Here is a 17,835-nt window from a genome sequence, read left to right on the forward strand (position 1 = left end):
TCTTTGAAACGGAATTACAATGAATCTCTGGCTATGAGCTTGTTAGAAATTTTTTGTTCTTCGTGTTTGAAGGTTTGTGGTGGAAATTCTTCGGTGCTTTAGAGGCTTGATTCCGTAGAGCTTCGTTGATTTATGGTTTGTTGAGGTTTCTGGAGGCTTTTGAGCTTGATTCCAGTGAACTTTGAGATCTGGACGAGTAGTTTGGATGATTTTGCTTCGAATGTTGTTTGTATTCGAGGTTGAAGTTCTTGAAATTCTTGGAGGCTTTGGGGTTTGATCCTGGCAGAGCTTCTGGGTTTCTGAACTCAAGATATCTTCTTCCTTCTCTCTGTGTGTCCTCCTAAATGTCTTAGGAAGGCTTCTATTTATAGGAGTTTAGGGGTAGGTGAGCGACACATGGCGGAGTCTGATTGGTGACACTTGTCACAGCTTGATTGGTCCGCTTATGTCATCGCTTACACGTGTTGGATTGCTTGTGTCATTGCTTACACGTGCAGGGCTGCTTGTGTCATCGCTTACGCATGCTGATGCAGTTTCATGCCATTATTTCAATGACACTTGGCAAATTTCTATTGGAATCTGAATAGTGATGGCAAAACCTAGCAGCAGTACGTGGCGCTTTGTAATTGGTTGTATTTTGTGGACTTGGTAGTATGATGTGTCAGCTTGTGATAGGTCGGGAATTTTCCCTCTCTATACAGCCATGAATATTTTATTAGACGTCAATCAGTGGGAAAGAGCTTCTAGATGCTTAAGGAACCAATGGAAGGCTCTTGGAGTTGGTAGAAAATTTTTTGAAACTAAGATTACTGATTACAAGAATAGATCTTTCCATGATAGGGAATTGGACACAAACTTTTCTATGGCATGAAAATTCAATCTCATGGGTCTTCTAGACATTCACTCTATGTTGTTCATTAATTTGATATACCCAGACATTCACTCAAGATAGTCTCAAATGGAGACCTTCCATGGCCTTGACTTTTGTGATCTTGCATAATAATAGTGTCAATGTAATCTTGCTATTGTGACATTTTTTTTTGGAATAAAAGGTTCACTATACAGCTGTGTTTTTAAGGCAATGTGCAATGCTTTTCATGGTGTGTAATGTTATTTACGAATAAGTGGGAAAAGTAATTGAAATATTTTTGATATTACACTTGGTTGCAATTTTTTCCCCAATTTGTTGCAACTTGCAAGTTTGTTGTGCTTTATTTCCATTGGTGCATTTGGATGATACATGAAAGTTAAAATGCTTTGGTTTCTCTGTCATATGTAAATAATGCAAATTTTTTGAAACCTAACTATAGTTATTCAACACAGTCGAATTACAGCAATCAATAACTCTAGGCATCATGATGGTTATGGTTTTTGTGCAATGGTTTGAATATTGAAATGGAATAATATATATATATATATATATATATATATATATATATATATATATATATATATATATATATATATAGTTAGTTAGTTAGTTTTTATTACTTATCAAAAATATATTTTTGCTTTCCAATTTTGTCTTGAAGGTAGTATTCATGGGTAGCTCTATGTTTCGCAAATAGCTTCTTGATGACTTCGATGAGGATGAAATAATTGAAGAAGTTTTCACGGATTCAAATCACGAAAACGTCGTTCCTATATTAGATGTAACCATTTGGCAGGCCATGAAAGGCTTTACCTTGACTACTTTGCCGACTCACCAGTTTATCCAGAGAAAGTATTTCGGAGGAGATTTTGGATGAGCCGTTCTCTTTTTCTCAATATTATTTCTAAGGTGGAAGCTTATGATCCGTACTTTTTCCAAATAGAAATGGTGGCAAAAAGCTTGGGTTATCTTCATTTCAAAAGATCACTGCTGCAGTTAGGATGCTTGCGTATGAAGTAACAGGTGATTTTATGGATGAGTATGTGCGGATTGGAGAAACCACTGCCTTACAAAATTTGGAAAAATTTGTTACTGCTGTGGTTGATATTTTCCCTTAGGAATATTTGAGGAAGCCAAATAATGAAGACATTGCTAGATTGTTAGCCCATTGCAAAAGGCGTGGATTTCCAGGTATGTTAGGTTCAATTGATTGTATGCATTGGAAATGGAAAAATTGTCCATGTGCATGGAAATGTCAATATTGTGGTTAGGGTTGTCCATGGGTCGGGTCAGATCAGGTCGGGTTTGGGCCTGACTTGGACTTGACTCGACTGAGTCGGGTTTCCAAAAATGTGAGACCCGACGGTTTGAGTCATCGGTTGAACGGGTCGGATTCGTCGGTTTGGTAGGTTTGGGCTTCGAATTGGGTCACTCCTCACATGCCTCACTCTCAGCACACTCTCTCCAAAGCTCAGCTGTGACCACTCATCCATCTCGGCAATAGCATTGCTCCGGCACCACCTCACGCATTGATGCGACGAAGCTCTGCTTCGACCACCCAAGCCGTCTGTTTCCTCCACTCAATGGTGAGTTTTCTCAATCTTTTCTTCCCACTCAACCTCACCGCCATGCTCCACCACTGCATGTCTTCGGTCCACCACCGTTATCATCCACCCTCACCAACATCCAAGCTACCCTCCTCCATGAGCTCCGATCCATATCCAAGCTACCCATCTACGCATATAACCCAATCCTCATTTTGGCAAACCCACACCCACCTTGGCCGATCCACACCCACCATACCCACACCCACCAATCCACATCCCACATACCCACACCCACCAATCCATATCCCACATACCCACACCCACCGATCCACATCCAAGATAAAAATATATTAAGAAGCTGAGAACAAGAGGCTAAGAAGACTTAACCATGGTGGAAAGTGAGGTGAAGCAGTGTCAGGTGTGGTGATGAGGCGGTGGCGGCAGCAGCAACAGCTAGGGTTTAGAGAGGAGTGTAGAGAGACTTGAGATTGAGAGTAGAAAGAACGGAGAGTGATTTTTGAGAGAGTGAGATTCTGCTTTCTGAGAGAGTGAGATGGTGAGATGAGATTGAGGATTGACTACTGAGAGAGGCTTTTGAGAGTAGAACTGTGGAACAGACTTGCATGTGGACTGAGGCTTTGCGTGTGCGTGTAATCTCAGCAACTCAGTGTTTAGCCTTATCACTTATCAGGTCAGCGTCAGTCTTCACGTGTTGGCCTAAAAACAACTGAATTTTTAAAAAAAAAAATCTTAAACTATCGGTCGGGTCGGGTAATATGGGTTTATAATACCTGAACCCGCAACCCGAACTGAAAATTTGGTTTTTGTGAGAGGCAGACCCGAATCCGACCGACCATGGACTTCGGGTCCACCCGCTGGGCCTCTGGTTAGTTGGATCCGGTCGGTTTGGTCAGGTCTTTTACCCGCTGGACAGCCCTAATTGTGGTCATATTCGTGAGCTGACTATTATTTTGGAAGCAGTGACATCATATGATCTTTGAATATGACATGCATTTTTTGGGTTACTTGGATCAAATAATGATATTAATGTGTTAGAATGGTCATCTATATTTTCTGAGCTAGCATAAGGACGTGCTCTTCCAGTTAATTACTCAATCAATGGTAATAACTACAACATGAGATATTATCTTGCTGATGGAATATATCTAAAGTGGGCAACATTTGTGAAGACAATTCCAGCTCCACAAGGAGAAAAAAAAAAAATAAATTTGCAAAAGCCCAAGAGGCGTATAGGAAGGATGTTGAGTGTGCATTTGGAGAACTGCAGGCATGATTCGCAATTGTTCGTCGGCCTGTACGATTTTTCTATTATGAAATGCTTCAAAAAATTATGAAAGCATGCATAATTCTCCATAACATGATTGTTGAAGATGAGCGAGATGAAAATGAAGCAGTAGACTTCAATTATGAACAAATCGATGAAGTGAATAATCCTCCTATACAAGTGTCACGTGAGCATGCAAATGGATTTATGGCATTCATTCAAATTCATCAACGCATTAGAGACCAAGAAATCCATTATCAACTCCAATAGGACCTTATCAATCATTTATGGCAATTACATGGCAAGTCATAAGAACTTCAAGTGTGTGAGTTTTTATTGTATTTTCATATGAGTTATGTATGTGAACTTTTATTAAACTACATTGCTAGTTTAGTGTTGCTGAAAACTATGTGTGCAAGGTATTTGTAAAAGCTTTCTGTCCACTATGATTTGCATGATGTGCTCATCATTGATTTGAGTTGTCTTTTTCTACCGATTTTTTTTCTTGCGTGATTTAGACGGAGATTGAAATCTATCTCCATGATGTGATCTTATACCCTATAATGTTTGCTATGTTATTTCATTTGCTATTCTGTGTGGTTCTACCAGACCAAGTAATCTGCTATCTATAGCTAAGTTCTCACCTTAGAACAGTCTCAAATGAATAGCCCAGATGAGAACATTACTATCACTAAGATCTAAAATTACACTCCCTGTGCTATTTACCTTATTTTGCATGATTTATTCAATTGGCTGCTCAGTTAGCTCTCACAAATTGTCGTCTAATCACAGCTTATAGTTAGAATTCTGCCTTAACATTATGTGGATATAGCCTAGTTAAGACCAAGAAATTTCACTATGATCAGAATTCCACTCTCTGGTTTGAACATTGTGTTGTTATAGTATTATTACATGAGACTTGTGCTTGTTTTTTTATTTTTTTATTTTTTTATATCTATGAACAATTCTAGTTTTATCTTTAACTGTAAATAATATTTTGCAGATAACTTGGTGAAGCATTTGTTGCTAAAGACACCTTCAAAATACCCTTCAAATCTAAAGGCAAGGGCAGGTTCAAGACAGCCAGCTTCAAGTTCAAAGCACTGTCACCCAGGACCAGAATCACATTCTACAGCTCTTTCTACCATACTAGAATTGATGACTTTGGATCTTTTTGTGGCCCTGTGCTTGATCAAGTCTGGGTTTTGACAGTAGCTTAGATGTTAATTCTGTTATCTACTGCCCACATGTAACATGTTATCTTGATAGAGATTTTGCAACGGTTACTAGATCCTGCTTTTTTTTTTTTTGTTGTTGTAAATTAGACCGTTAATGAGGCTCAATCTAAACTGTTTGAATTCTATATTATGGTACTAGTAATATTCTATTGTCACTTGGTATGAATAGAAAGCTATGTGATTTCTATTAAGAGAAAAATGTAATGGGAAGATCTTGTGTATGTGATCCATGTAGTAATGCAGACTTGGCAAATGAAAAATTTTGAGTGACATGCATATGTGTTTATTTTGCGAGTTGTTGCTGGGTACAAAAAACATGGTAGTTAAAATGGTAGTTATTTGAAAATATAAAGAAAGAATAAAGAAAACACAAAGAAAGAATAAAATAAGAATATTTAAATGAAGTGATAAAATAATAGAACTTTTGATGTTGGGTGTATTGTAAAGTGAGATGTTAAAATGAATAAAGTAACTTTTTGAGATGCTAAATGCTAAATTTTTTACAATCTTTGATGAGAATACTCTTACAATCAATAAGCAGCTTTAAATTTCTAATAGTAACTTTATTACAAAGTATATACATTTTTAAATAAGCGGATTATATATTATCACATTATTGTCAAGCTAATTGGCAATTCTGATATTTATTATCATGTTAGTTTGTATAAGTTATATAGTAAAATTTGTAGTATGTTTATAATTTTTCTATATGTGCATATCAAATCATGATAGTTCCCATAAAAAAAAACCATGATAGTTAACTTTTTCCTTTTGAGTTAGTTACAATAAGTTATACAGTAAAATTTGCCGTATGTTTAGAATTTTCCTAATTATGTGCGTATCAAAATTATGATAGTTAATTATGTTTTTGTTAGTTACAATATACTATTAACCCTGTAACTCGAATAATTTCTTTCTAAATCCTATATATAAAAAAAGTTCCAATTAAATTACAATAAAACTCTTGGCAGACAAGATAATTAATTACCTATCTCTATATATTGATGTTGTTACAAATTATAATCCACTCATTTTAGAATAAATGAATAGGATTTTAAAATCTCTACATTTGAATTATCACAAGAGTTTTAGAGTCTCATTACAAAAAAAAAAAAAAGAAGAAGAGTTTTATAGGATTTAATCCAACCATGACCATTTGAAGAGGGATTTGTTTCATATTTCTTTTTGAGAAATAATATGTCCATAACATTTTAACAACATTTTTATAACAAATTCTAAGTGATATGTTGTTACTGTTTGGGACAAAAAAATAATTTTAGTGTTAGATTCAAATTTAAACCAATAACAACTAATTACTTATGATTTGTTATGTAAATATTGTGAATGTAACACCTTCCTATTTTCCCTCTCTGGCTTGTATATTAAAGAAGCGGTATATCATTGACTTGAGTTTATGATCGATTATGAGTTTGTTAATATATAGTTGGCAATAAATGAGGCAGGGATTGAGGTGGTTCAGGTTCTGGTTCATGCATGCCTTTCTCTTAGCTAAATTAATTGAAGAAACAGGGGTCCAAGATCTGGTTGCAACTTCCAAGATCATAAATATAGGGTCAATTTTCTATACACATTTATTGATGCACCATATGGCTCCGCTCAATGCTAATATAATACTCTAATCTTTAAGGGCTGAGTAGGGTGGTAGTATATTTTAATTATGATAAATGATAGGTTGATAAAATTTTTATAATACTTTTACAATAAATTTAAAATGACAGGTTGTTATTGATTGTTATTATTGTGTTAAAAAGTAATCTCAGTGTTAAATTCAAATTTGAACTAATAACAATTAATCACCTGTAATTTTTGTTATAAAAATATTGTGGACGTAACATTTCTCTTTAATTATTTCACAAAAAAAAAGTCTTCAACTTTATTAGTCATATAACTTTTTCCGACTCCAAAAATATATTCTAAAACATTTTTTGACAACTCATAATTTTTTTTTTGGTTGGGACAAAACTAGATACATTTTTCAAATAAATTCAATCGTTTAACTGCAATGCAACATAAAAATTATTATAATTTTTAAAAAAAATTAAATTAAATATTCTATGATTTATTGGTTAACGAAACTATATAGTTTTATCCTATTTTTAGATGTTGTATCCTATTTTCTTAAATTAAAATCAACTATATAGTTATATTAACCAATAAATAATAACTATTTTTATTAATCAATTAATTATTTTAAAAAATGTATAATAATTTTTTGGTGTTTATTATGTGGTGAAATATATGAAGCAAAAACAATACCTTAAAATTATATTATTTGAGTTAATTAGATAAAATGATTTTTATTTATGAATATATAAAAATTAGATTCAACAACATTGATTGTATGATTTAATTTTTTACGATAAAATATGCTATTTATATTAGAGAAAAGTTAACTGATATCCTATGAACATTAGTTTATAAGCTTTATTTTCCAAAAACAATTTATGAGAAAATAAATTGTAACTTCTCAAAAAAAAAAAAATATATTTTGACAGATTTTTTATATTTTCTATTAAAGTTGTATCAAAATTTTTTTTTCTTCTAAAATAGTCAATTAACAAATGTTCTAATACCACCCTTTTTAAGAAGATATTAATATATTATTAATAAATACCACCCTTTTATATTATTAGCATTTTCCTTAATAAATTTCAAATAATAATTTCAAAAATAAATACAAATAAATTGTGCATTAAATGAAATTAAATAAATACAATTAAATGATATTAATATACAACAAAGGCAAATATAGAAATACTTAAAAAAAAAGGGAAAAAATAAATGCAAATAAAGTGTGCATTAAAATGAAATTAATTAAAAAATTTTTTTTACTGAGAAGCAAAGCAAGTCAATGAAGAGTCTCTGCCGGCGCCCCCCCCCCCCCCCCCCCAACAAAAGAAAAAGTTTAAAGTAAATAAAGTACGCATCTACCAAACAAACGAGTCCATAGTGGCATTTCATACACCTAAATTTTACAGCATGTAAGATAACATAATCATTACATACACCTACACTTTCCTGCCTGTTATAATCACTCATTTTCTCATACTATCTCTCCTATGTCCTATCTGTAGAACTCTGTCTCTCCCCACATCTTCTCTTCCACTCAAACACACACAGTGATTCAAGATTCAATCATGGCAGACCAAACAAAAACCTCCAATATTGATCCTTACAAATTTCTCAACATCAGTCCCAACCCAGATGGTTCACTCACTCGACTCACCCCATTCCCCATCGCATCCACAAATCCAGAACCAAGCAAAGACCCCTCAACCCAACTACTCGCTCTCTCCAAGGACATCCCTCTTAACCCAAAAACCAAAACCTTTCTCAGACTCTTCCTCCCGCACCCTGTCCCTCAAAACCAAAACCAAAACCAAAAGCTTCCTGTCATTATATACTTCCATGGCGGAGGCTTTGTTCTCTTCAGCGCAGTTTCACAGCCTTTCCATGATTCATGTTCCAACATGGCAGCTCAAATCCCAGCTCTTATCATCTCCGTCGAGTACCGTCTCGCTCCTGAGCATCGTCTTCCAGCTGCTTACGATGATGCCATGGACGCCATCATGTGGGTCCGGAACCAAGCCAAGGAGGATGAAGATGGTATCAATGGCTGTGATGCATGGTTGAGACAGTACGTAGACTTCTCTCGTTGCTTTCTAATGGGCAGTAGTGCTGGAGGAAATATCGTGTACAACGCAGGTCTACGCGCTCTTGATGTTGATATCAAACCTGTGGAGATCAAAGGGTTGATATTGAATCAGCCTTTCTTTGGTGGGGTACAGAGGACTGGATCAGAGATCAGATTGATCAACGATCGGATCTTGCCCTTGCCTGCTAATGACTTAATGTGGACCTTTGCTCTGCCTAAGGATGCGGATCGTGATCATGAGTACAGTAATCCGACGGTGGGCGGGTCCCATGATGCGAAGATCGGACGGCTACCAAGGTGTTTGGTAAGGGGTTATGGTGGGGACCCATTGCAGGATAGGCAGAAGGAGCTTGTGAAGATTTTGGAGGCACGTGGGGTGCACGTGGTGACTGAGTTTGATGAAGAAGGCTTTCATGCTGTGGAGCTATTTGACCCGACAAAGGCCCAAGCTTTGTTCAAGAGCATTAGGGATTTTATTAAAGGGTGTGAAAGTGTTGTTGGTGAGACCAAATCTTCTTTGTGAGATTCTGTTTTACATATTTTATTTCTTAGTTTTGGTCAATTGTTAAAAGAAGGTAATAAAGCCTTGCGAGAAGCAGTTGGCTCCTACTGGCTTTATATTAAGACTTGATACCTAAGGATCTTTTCCATTCAAATATTGATAGTTACTTTCTTTAAATATATACATACATATCATGACTATATACGGTTCATTACTAACTAGGTAATATTAAGGGTGTCTAACAAAACCGTAAACCTAACCCACCCGACCAGACCTGAACCGTCCGCCGTCTAACCCAATTACCTGGCGGTCGATGATGGGTTCTTACCATCCCAAACCGATTCTAATGTGTCTTTCCTTCCGAAGCCCGATATACCTAACTCGACCGTGATATCTGATCCAAGACTTTACAATCTCAATTAACCCGTTTAGACTTCAGACCCTTACCCTCAGTTCTTCGAATTCACTCGGTCTCTCTCACTCTCTCTATCTCTCAATAGCCAACAATCCCATCACCTCCAATTTAGAACTTTAGATCTTCGAACCTCCATTGATCTACAATTCTTCTCCATTGCACCATTGCCACTGAAATTATCTCTCTCAGGTTTGATTTTCAATCATTTTGTCTCTTTATTTCTTCATTTCAGTCTCTTGCATGTTTAGATTTGCTATCATTTCTCTGTATCTATGTTTGTGTTCTTCGGATTTGTGGGCTATTGGTATTTGGGTTTGTAGATTTGCTCTTTTAGATTTGTGGAATTTGTTCCAAGTTTGGTATTTGATCTTTGTCTTTCAGTCGAATTCAAATCTAATTGCCTTCCACTCAAGCCCGATTTGACTCGACCCATGATTTTTCACGGTCAATGGCAGGTTCGCTAAATAACCACCCGACAAGATCGGGTCAGTTCCGGGTTGAGCCAAAACCTAACCCGTGGACACCCCTAGGTAATATATATATATATATCCAATACTTAGAGAAGTTTTAATTAAATTCAAATTCAAATTTTGCTTTTGTTAACTTTCCATACAAATTAGATTATTTAGATTTTTACTGTTATTTTTTCTCTGAAGTAATGAGCATATATATATATATATATTTTAATATTGTTTCTATTTAGATATTTTGTATGCCAGGATCTTGAACGTAATAAATTGTAATTGAGTTGAACGATCTCATGTACTGATTTCCATTTAATTTAGGAGATACTATTGGATCAATTTATTCTTTTATTTTTGTGTTGTATTTAGTAGAATTTCACGAACAGTGATTGTGAATTGACATTGTATATATAGTATCCAATAGTTATTTTTAAAATTATATACATAATAGTAGTGTAATGAGAAAATTCGTATAACCAATATTATGAAAATTGTTAGAAAAATGTATTTTAGTACCCTCCAAATGTCTTAATCAAGCTAATATTCTATATATTTTATAATTCAAGCTAATATTAATAGCATTATTACAATTCATCATTCTTGTGCGTAAGCACTGATTACATACTAGTAGCTAATAATAGACATGCTTTTAACATACATGTTGAATGTAATTTATGCATAAAAAAGAATGGTTAAGCTAATTACATAATTATATCGGCTTAATTGAGTATAAAAATACTAGCCATTAGTTTTTTTTTTTACTAAACAGTAATATTTATTAGAACACACACAAAAATAGTAATATTAGTATTTTAAACTATGATGATAATATATTATATAACCAGTGTACAATTATAAAATGGTCTAACCTTTGTAATTGTAGATGAGGTTATAAACAGTGGACACTAGACACACACAACCAATGTGGGATAAACATCCCTATTTTTTTTTGAGTAAACAGTAAGACTTATTAGAATACAAATGAAATAAGTAATACTAGTATTTTAAACCAGGTTTATAATACATTACATAATTAGAGTATAACTACAAAATGATCTAATATTTGTAATTGTAGATTGAGGTTATAAACAGCGGACACTAGACATATACGACTAATACAGGATAAACATCCCTACACTATTAACATCACATTTTCATTTATCAATAACTACTCATTATAATAGCAGTTTGTAAATTTTTTTTTTTATAAAAAAGTAAATATCACTAGTATTACTCAAATCCTAATAAAATTTAAATTCAACTAATTTATATATATATATATATATATATATATATAATGAAATGGAAAAATGTGGGCTTTCAACTGTTTTTTTGGTCAATAGAGATTGCCTTTTTGTAATGCTGAGGTTGAAAGTTCCACGCATTTGATTCTCTCTTGTCAGTTTGCTAGAGCCATCTGGCATAGTTCCACTTTGTGCTTTCATACCTCTTCTTTGTCTAACATCTCGGCCCAAATTGGATTTGTTCCTTGCTGATCAAACATAAGAAGTTGAATTCAGAGGATATGAGTTTTCTGCAAAATCTGTTTACAATTTTTTGGTCAATTTGGAACCATAGAAATGTGGTTGTACATGACAATATTAGACCAGACCCTCTTGGTGTGTTGTTAATGGCTCAAACTCTGTCTTGTAGGTACCAGGAAGCTTTTAGCAAGGAAGAGTCTCAACAATTCAAGGAGTACAAAGTAACACTCAAGTGATCCCAATCCTGCTGGGGGTTCGTGGCAAATAGTTCTTAAAGTAGCAGGAGCAAGAAGGAAGGGTCATTTTGGTAGTGCTTTTCCTTATGAGGCTAAGAACAAACAAGGTGAAGTGGTGTTTTGGGGGGTCAGAAGCTGTGCAGCAAGCTCAGCTTCTGGGGCATTGCATGAAACTCTGGTGGAAGCCTCTATCCAGGCAAGGAACCTTGGCTGTCAACAAGTTTTGGTTCTCAGCAAATGTAGAAAGTTAGTCCTTCTCTTTAATGGGTGTGCTAAGCCTGATTGGAGAGAAAGAACAATGATGGCAGATCTTAGCTGCATACAACAAGCTGGTGTAGTGTTTAAGCTGATTTTTGTTCCTAAGGTTGTCCTTGAAAATGTATACCACTTAGCTAGTTAGGCTACTAATGCGCCAATTCATGTTTGTTGGCCTTATATGTCTCCTGTTGTTACTTACCTGTTTGTATTTCTTCCTTTCCTGGTATAATAAAAAAAAAAAAAAAAATTGTTTTTCCGTCATCATTAGAAGAAATTAACAAAATTTCAAAAGCTTCAGTCTTATATATATTATTATAAATTTATAAAACAAAAAACAATTATCAGCAATGGTCCAGCTGTGTGACAGTGGTAGAATGCATGCTTGAGGGTTGGTGGTGGTTTTCGCCGTACGAAATCACTTCTTTTTTTGGTGTCCGTTTGAGAACAACTTATTTAGTTGAAGTTGAAAATTTTTTGTTAAAATTGTAAAAAATAGATTAAAAAATAAGTTGAATAGTATAGTGGGACCCATAAATAGTATCAAAAAGTGCAATAAGATCTATGAATAATAGCAAAAATAAGCTTAAAGTGTAAATAAGCTGAATTTTTCTGTTAAAAATAAGGTTAAATATGTAATTTTGTTCCACTTTTATGTCTCTCTCCTCCAAAAATACAAGATCAAATAAGATAAAAAATAATCTAGCGAAATACTTGCATCATGGGATTTCAAACCTTAGGTAGAAAACTTAAATTTCGGTCAAATCTCAAGAGGGTAAAATGTCAAATTTCAAATCACAGGTAAGCAACTTAAATTTCGGTCAAAACATATGTGGGTAAGTTGTAATTTGTCGCCCTTGTTTTTTAAGGCGGGCATATACGAATTAGAGAAAAGCAACTGTGCCACTGTCACTCTTACCTTCAACGGCCCTGGTTTGGAATTAGCTGTTGCGCTTCTTCTACATTGTTAGAATGAGAGAAAGGCGAGAGCTAAAAAATGAGGAGGAAGGGTTTATTGGGACACCGGAGGAGAGAGGTAGTTTATTGGTGGGAAGTTTAATTTTTAAGTTAAAAATTTAATTTATTTAAAAATTAATAATGAGGTGTAAGTTTGAGGAGGCTGCAAAACTGAGATGACATACTATAAGAAGATTTAATAAATAGTCAAAGTTCTCGATTATATAGTATTTATAGAGTATAAATTATAAATTATAGACTAGTTGGAAAGCTATGACTTGAAAAGTGGGAAGTAGGTTGTTTAGAATGTAAAGTGGTGTTTGTAAATTATCAACCCAAATCTATCCTTAATCACGGAACTTACAAATTGCTCCATTATTAATTGACGCCAATCCAAATCTAAAACCCAATAAATTGGAGAATCCAGATTTATCCATACGGTGGACCCATAAATCTAAAGCATGACATAAACCCATAAGTCCCAAGTTCAATATACTCATGAATGTTGGGACACCACTTCTTTTTATATATAAAAAGTCCAGGTGAAAATTGACAGTTAAAGCTCCCATTCACCTATACTCCTCCCAATCCCAAATCCCAGTCCCTACAATTATCATCATCACTCTCTCTTCTCCTCCGTCAAAATGAACTGACGGTGGGCCGAAGCTACTGGCGCTGCCAACAGAGAAAAGGTCTACGGGTTGGTTAGGATATACTTGATGACGGGTCCAGGATTTAGGGGAACTAAACATCATTATTATAAATAGTCTGTTTTAGGTCTAGCACAAGTACACATTATGACTGTTAACGTATATTCAGTATTGTGGGCTTGGCCCAACTAGATTACTTACTTGTATAGCACATATTGTATTACACTCTTACTTGTACTGCACTCATATTTACTTGTACAACACTCATATGCCTCCTATATAAAAACACTAATGTATATTGTTTCAGTAAGAAATACAATACTATTGAATTCAGTATTTTTAACAGGAAAAAAATGGCTTGAAAAGGCTGAAAAAGTAACGTTAAAGGCTTAAAGCTATCAGCATACACATGCAACATGAACAAGAGCCGTTGTGCCCCCATACCTTAAAGCTTCCTTAAATGAATTATTAGTCAAATTTAGTTTAAAATGAGCCTTTGTGAAAAAAAAAGCTATAAAGAATTGCTGTTGCAAAATGGAGTTTCAGGTTCAAAAACACTGTTTTTGGCTGTTTAGCAAATAAAAATGCCCAATTTGCAAATACAAAATAATGTTACATAATCTAAGCAATCAAACTATTTATTAATAATTACTAAATAAAAATCAGCCCTTAAAATCTTTGAAACACATTGTATAAACATGCCCAGTCAATCAAACAATGTTGTGTCTATAATCTAAGCAATACTAATCAAATTAAATCATAACCATAAAGAGAGAGAGAGAAAAAAAAAAGGTTTAACCTTGAGTTCTCTATGGAAAATCGACTCTGTAAGAGACAAAAACTCAAAAATTTAGTGAGAGAGATTGGTGGTAATTTACACTAGTTACTAACCCGTGCAATGCACAAGATAGTTAAATAAAAATAATAATTAATCAACCTCACAGTAAAAGAAAAGGCTAAAGGAATCGATAAGAGGTTGATTTCTCCATCAAGAAAAAACCTAAAAGAAGGAAAAAAAGAAAGAAAGGGAAAACTATATGCAAAGAATTGCAACTGTTTGTATGTTGCTTGGCTCAAAGCCAGAATCCAAATTTAATTTTGCAACAATAAAAACATACAACTCCATATTAATTGTAAATCAACCTCACTACATGAATCTAATTTTCGATCTACTGTATTTTTGGAGATCATGCTCCTAAACATTCAATGTGTCAAGAATTCAATAAACACTATTGCCACGTCTATCTCTGCTCTAGACATTTAATTTACACATAAGCCAATAGCAACTGCAATTAGACAATCTTGACCCAAGCATTCTCCTTCTAAAATCTCATTTCTTTCCTTAAACCTGCACATCAAAAGTGATTTCTAGCAAATATTACATTTACACAAAATCTAAGCAACCTAACTCACCTTACATCTTATAATTAAGCTAATAAAATCTTATAATTTCATTTTACAACTATAGCATCTTGCTCATTAAAAGGTCGTACTCAATGCACAAAACTTTTGCTCATTAAAATGCATATGAGTAGGTTTTGCCTTTCGTAGTTGTGTGCTCTTACTATGCAGAAAAAAAGAAAAAGAAAAAGAAAAACACCTTAGACTTTCTTGCATTTTGACATCTTATAACATTGCACATCATCAAACAAAATCAAAATTAGAAAATGTTATTTCTATGAAGTGAACAAATCTGAAACAATTCATGAATTAAAAACAAAAGATTCAAAAGCAGAACTCAAAGCTTTTTGTCATATAAGCAAAATCACAATTTCTCTTTTTAAATAGCTCGCATTTCCTACATTTTTTTTTTTACAATAATTGAAAGAATAATAAGAAAAAAATCTCTAATTTATTTTGATTCAACTGCATGCTAGGAGGATATTATTCTTAGTAATATCATGGTTTACAATTTTGTCAACATGATTCACACACACACATGCAAAAAGAAAGAAGTGAAAGGCTGGTAGTCATATCCATAAAATATAATGTGATCATTCAACTGAGCATCAATAATTGCATGAATTAAAAACAAAAGATTCAAAAGCAGAACTCAAAGCTTTTTGTCATATAAGAAAAATCACAAATTCTCTTTTTAAATAGCCTGCATTTCCTACATTTTTTTTACAATAATTGAAAGAATAAAAAGAAAAAAAAAAGCTCTAATTTATTTTGATTCAACTACATGCAAGGAGGATATTATTCTTAGTAATATCATGGTTTACAATTTTGTCAACATGATTCACACACACACACACATACACACATGCGAAAAGAAAGAAGTGAAAGGATGGTAGTCATATCCATAAAATATAATGTGATCACTTAATTTAGTGCCACCAAGCACCCATTCTCTTGCAATAAATTCATCAAAAAACTGATATGCATCTTCAACTAACATTGTTCTTTTCAAAGTAAAAAAATAACCTCCAAAGACTTTATATGATTTCTCACCAAAGCATCTCTAATGATGCAAACACAAAGTGTGAAGAAATTATGAAAGCATTAAATGATTATAAACCAATTGAAGAATGATGCATACATGCTAAGAATGTCCATATTTAGCTGGGATATTGCAAGCAAAAGAACAGAGACAAAGATCATGAATCCGACTGAAAGACAAAGATCAAAGATCAAAGACCAAACTTGGAACAAATTCCACAAATCTGAAAGAACAAATCTACTCTGAAGAACAAATCTACAAACCCAAATACCAATAGCCCACAAATCCGAAGAACACAAACATAGATACAGAGAAATAATAGCAAATCTAAACATGCAAGAGATTGAAATGAAGAAATAAAGAGACAAAATGATTGAAAATCAAACCTGAGAGAGATAATTTCAGTGGCAATGGTGCAATGGAGAAGAATCGTAGATCAATGGAGGTTCGAAGATCTAAAGTTCTAAATTGGAGGTGATGGGCTTGTTGGCTATTGAGAGATAGAGGGAGTGAGAGAGACTGAGTGAATTTGGAGAATTGAGGGTGAGGGTCTGAAGTCTAAACTGGTGAATTGAGATTGTAAAGTCTTGGATCATATATCACGGTCGAGTTAGATATATCGGGTTTCGGAAGCAAAGGCACATTAGAATCGGTTTGGGATGGCAAGGACCCATCATCGACTGCCAGGTAGTTGGGTTAGACGGCGGACGATTTAGGTTTGGTCGAGTGGGTTAGGTTTGCGGTTTTGTTAGACACCCTTAATATTACCTAGTTAGTAATAAACCATATATAGTCATGATGTGTGTGTATATATTTAGGGCAAAAATGCACTTTTGGTCCCTACATTTTAGGTCAATTCTCATTTTAGTCCCAAAATTGATTTCGTTACTAATGTAGTCCAAAAAAACAAAATTGTTTCCATTTTGGTCCCTACCATCAACCTACTAACGAAGATCTCCTACGTGGCAAATGGAATACCTTGCTGCCTGACGTGGCCATTAAAACAATTTTAAAAACATTATTTGGCATTTTTTAAATGCTAACTCAGCATTTTAATTGTTATAAAAAAGCCATGTCAGGAAATTTAAAAAAATAAATTAAATTAAAAAAAACTTAAATCTAATTTAATTTAAAATTTTAATTTAAAATAATTTCTTAATGTTCTTCACGTTCTTCAACTTGTTCTTCATTTTACAACAAGTTCTTCATATTCTTCCCAAATCAAACCAAGCAACCAAGAACTCAAAAAACCCATCGTAAGAACACAAACCCAACAACCTAAGAACTCAAACCCAGATCACTAGGACATAAATGAAAACAAAAAGAAAAAACCCAAATTCAACACCTCAAAAATCATCAAACCCAGCACCATCAGATCTACTACAAATCAAGACCATCGAATTCTTCATGTTCTTCCCCAAATTCTAACACAATCAACACCGAATCCTCAGTAAATCAAACCCATGAACCCAGTTAACAAACCAATCTAGATAAAACCTAGATCAAGAAACCAATATCAACAAACCCAGACCAACACAATCAAACCCAGATCCCACCACCACTAACCGACACAATCAAGCCACCACCACCCCGCCGATCAAAAACATTTCTCCATAACATGAACTTCAGCTCAAAAACCCACAAAAATTGCAGAACATGACCTCCATTGCCACCGAAAAAGTCATCAAACCCACCGATTAGTCAAAAAACCCACGCTAAGACGGTGGCCAAGACCGGCGAGCGACATTGGGGCCGAGATCAGGACAGAGGCTGAGATCGGCGAGCTCCATTGCGGCCGAGATCGGGACGAAG

At 34.2% G+C, this 17,835-nt stretch overlaps 1 protein-coding gene across 2 annotated transcripts; it reads left to right on the forward strand.

Moving 5' to 3' along the window:
- The first annotated feature begins 7,971 nt into the window (after positions 1 to 7,971).
- On the forward strand, positions 7,972 to 12,231 carry LOC142638418 (putative carboxylesterase 8). 2 transcript variants are annotated; one of them, XM_075812456.1, is made up of 3 exons: positions 7,972 to 9,117; positions 9,990 to 10,064; positions 11,652 to 12,231. In XM_075812456.1, the coding sequence occupies exons 1-3, from the start codon at positions 8,100 to 8,102 to the stop codon at positions 11,705 to 11,707; spliced, it is 1,149 nt and encodes a 382-aa protein (XP_075668571.1). In that variant the 5' UTR covers positions 7,972 to 8,099; the 3' UTR covers positions 11,708 to 12,231. The 2 variants fall into 2 exon arrangements, with proteins under 2 accessions (XP_075668571.1, XP_075668572.1); XM_075812457.1 differs by lacking the exon at positions 9,990 to 10,064 and having other exon boundaries at positions 7,973 to 9,117.
- The last annotated feature ends 5,604 nt before the right edge of the window (positions 12,232 to 17,835 follow it).

The sequence above is a fragment of the Castanea sativa genome, chromosome 6 (genome assembly GCF_040712315.1).
Source record: "Castanea sativa cultivar Marrone di Chiusa Pesio chromosome 6, ASM4071231v1".
Classification (NCBI taxonomy): domain Eukaryota; kingdom Viridiplantae; phylum Streptophyta; class Magnoliopsida; order Fagales; family Fagaceae; genus Castanea; species Castanea sativa.

What these genes read in the sequence shown, in the direction of transcription:
- LOC142638418 (XM_075812456.1), top strand. Translation starts at nt 8,100, where the DNA reads ATGGCAGACCAAACAAAAACCTCCAATATTGATCCTTACAAATTTCTC. An exon ending in AGGGTGTGAAAGTGTTGTTG is followed by an intron (nt 9,118 to 9,989) that starts GTGAGACCAAAT and finishes GGTCAATGGCAG; the next exon opens with GTTCGCTAAATAACCACCCG. An exon ending in TAACCCGTGGACACCCCTAG is followed by an intron (nt 10,065 to 11,651) that starts GTAATATATATA and finishes TCTGTCTTGTAG; the next exon opens with GTACCAGGAAGCTTTTAGCA.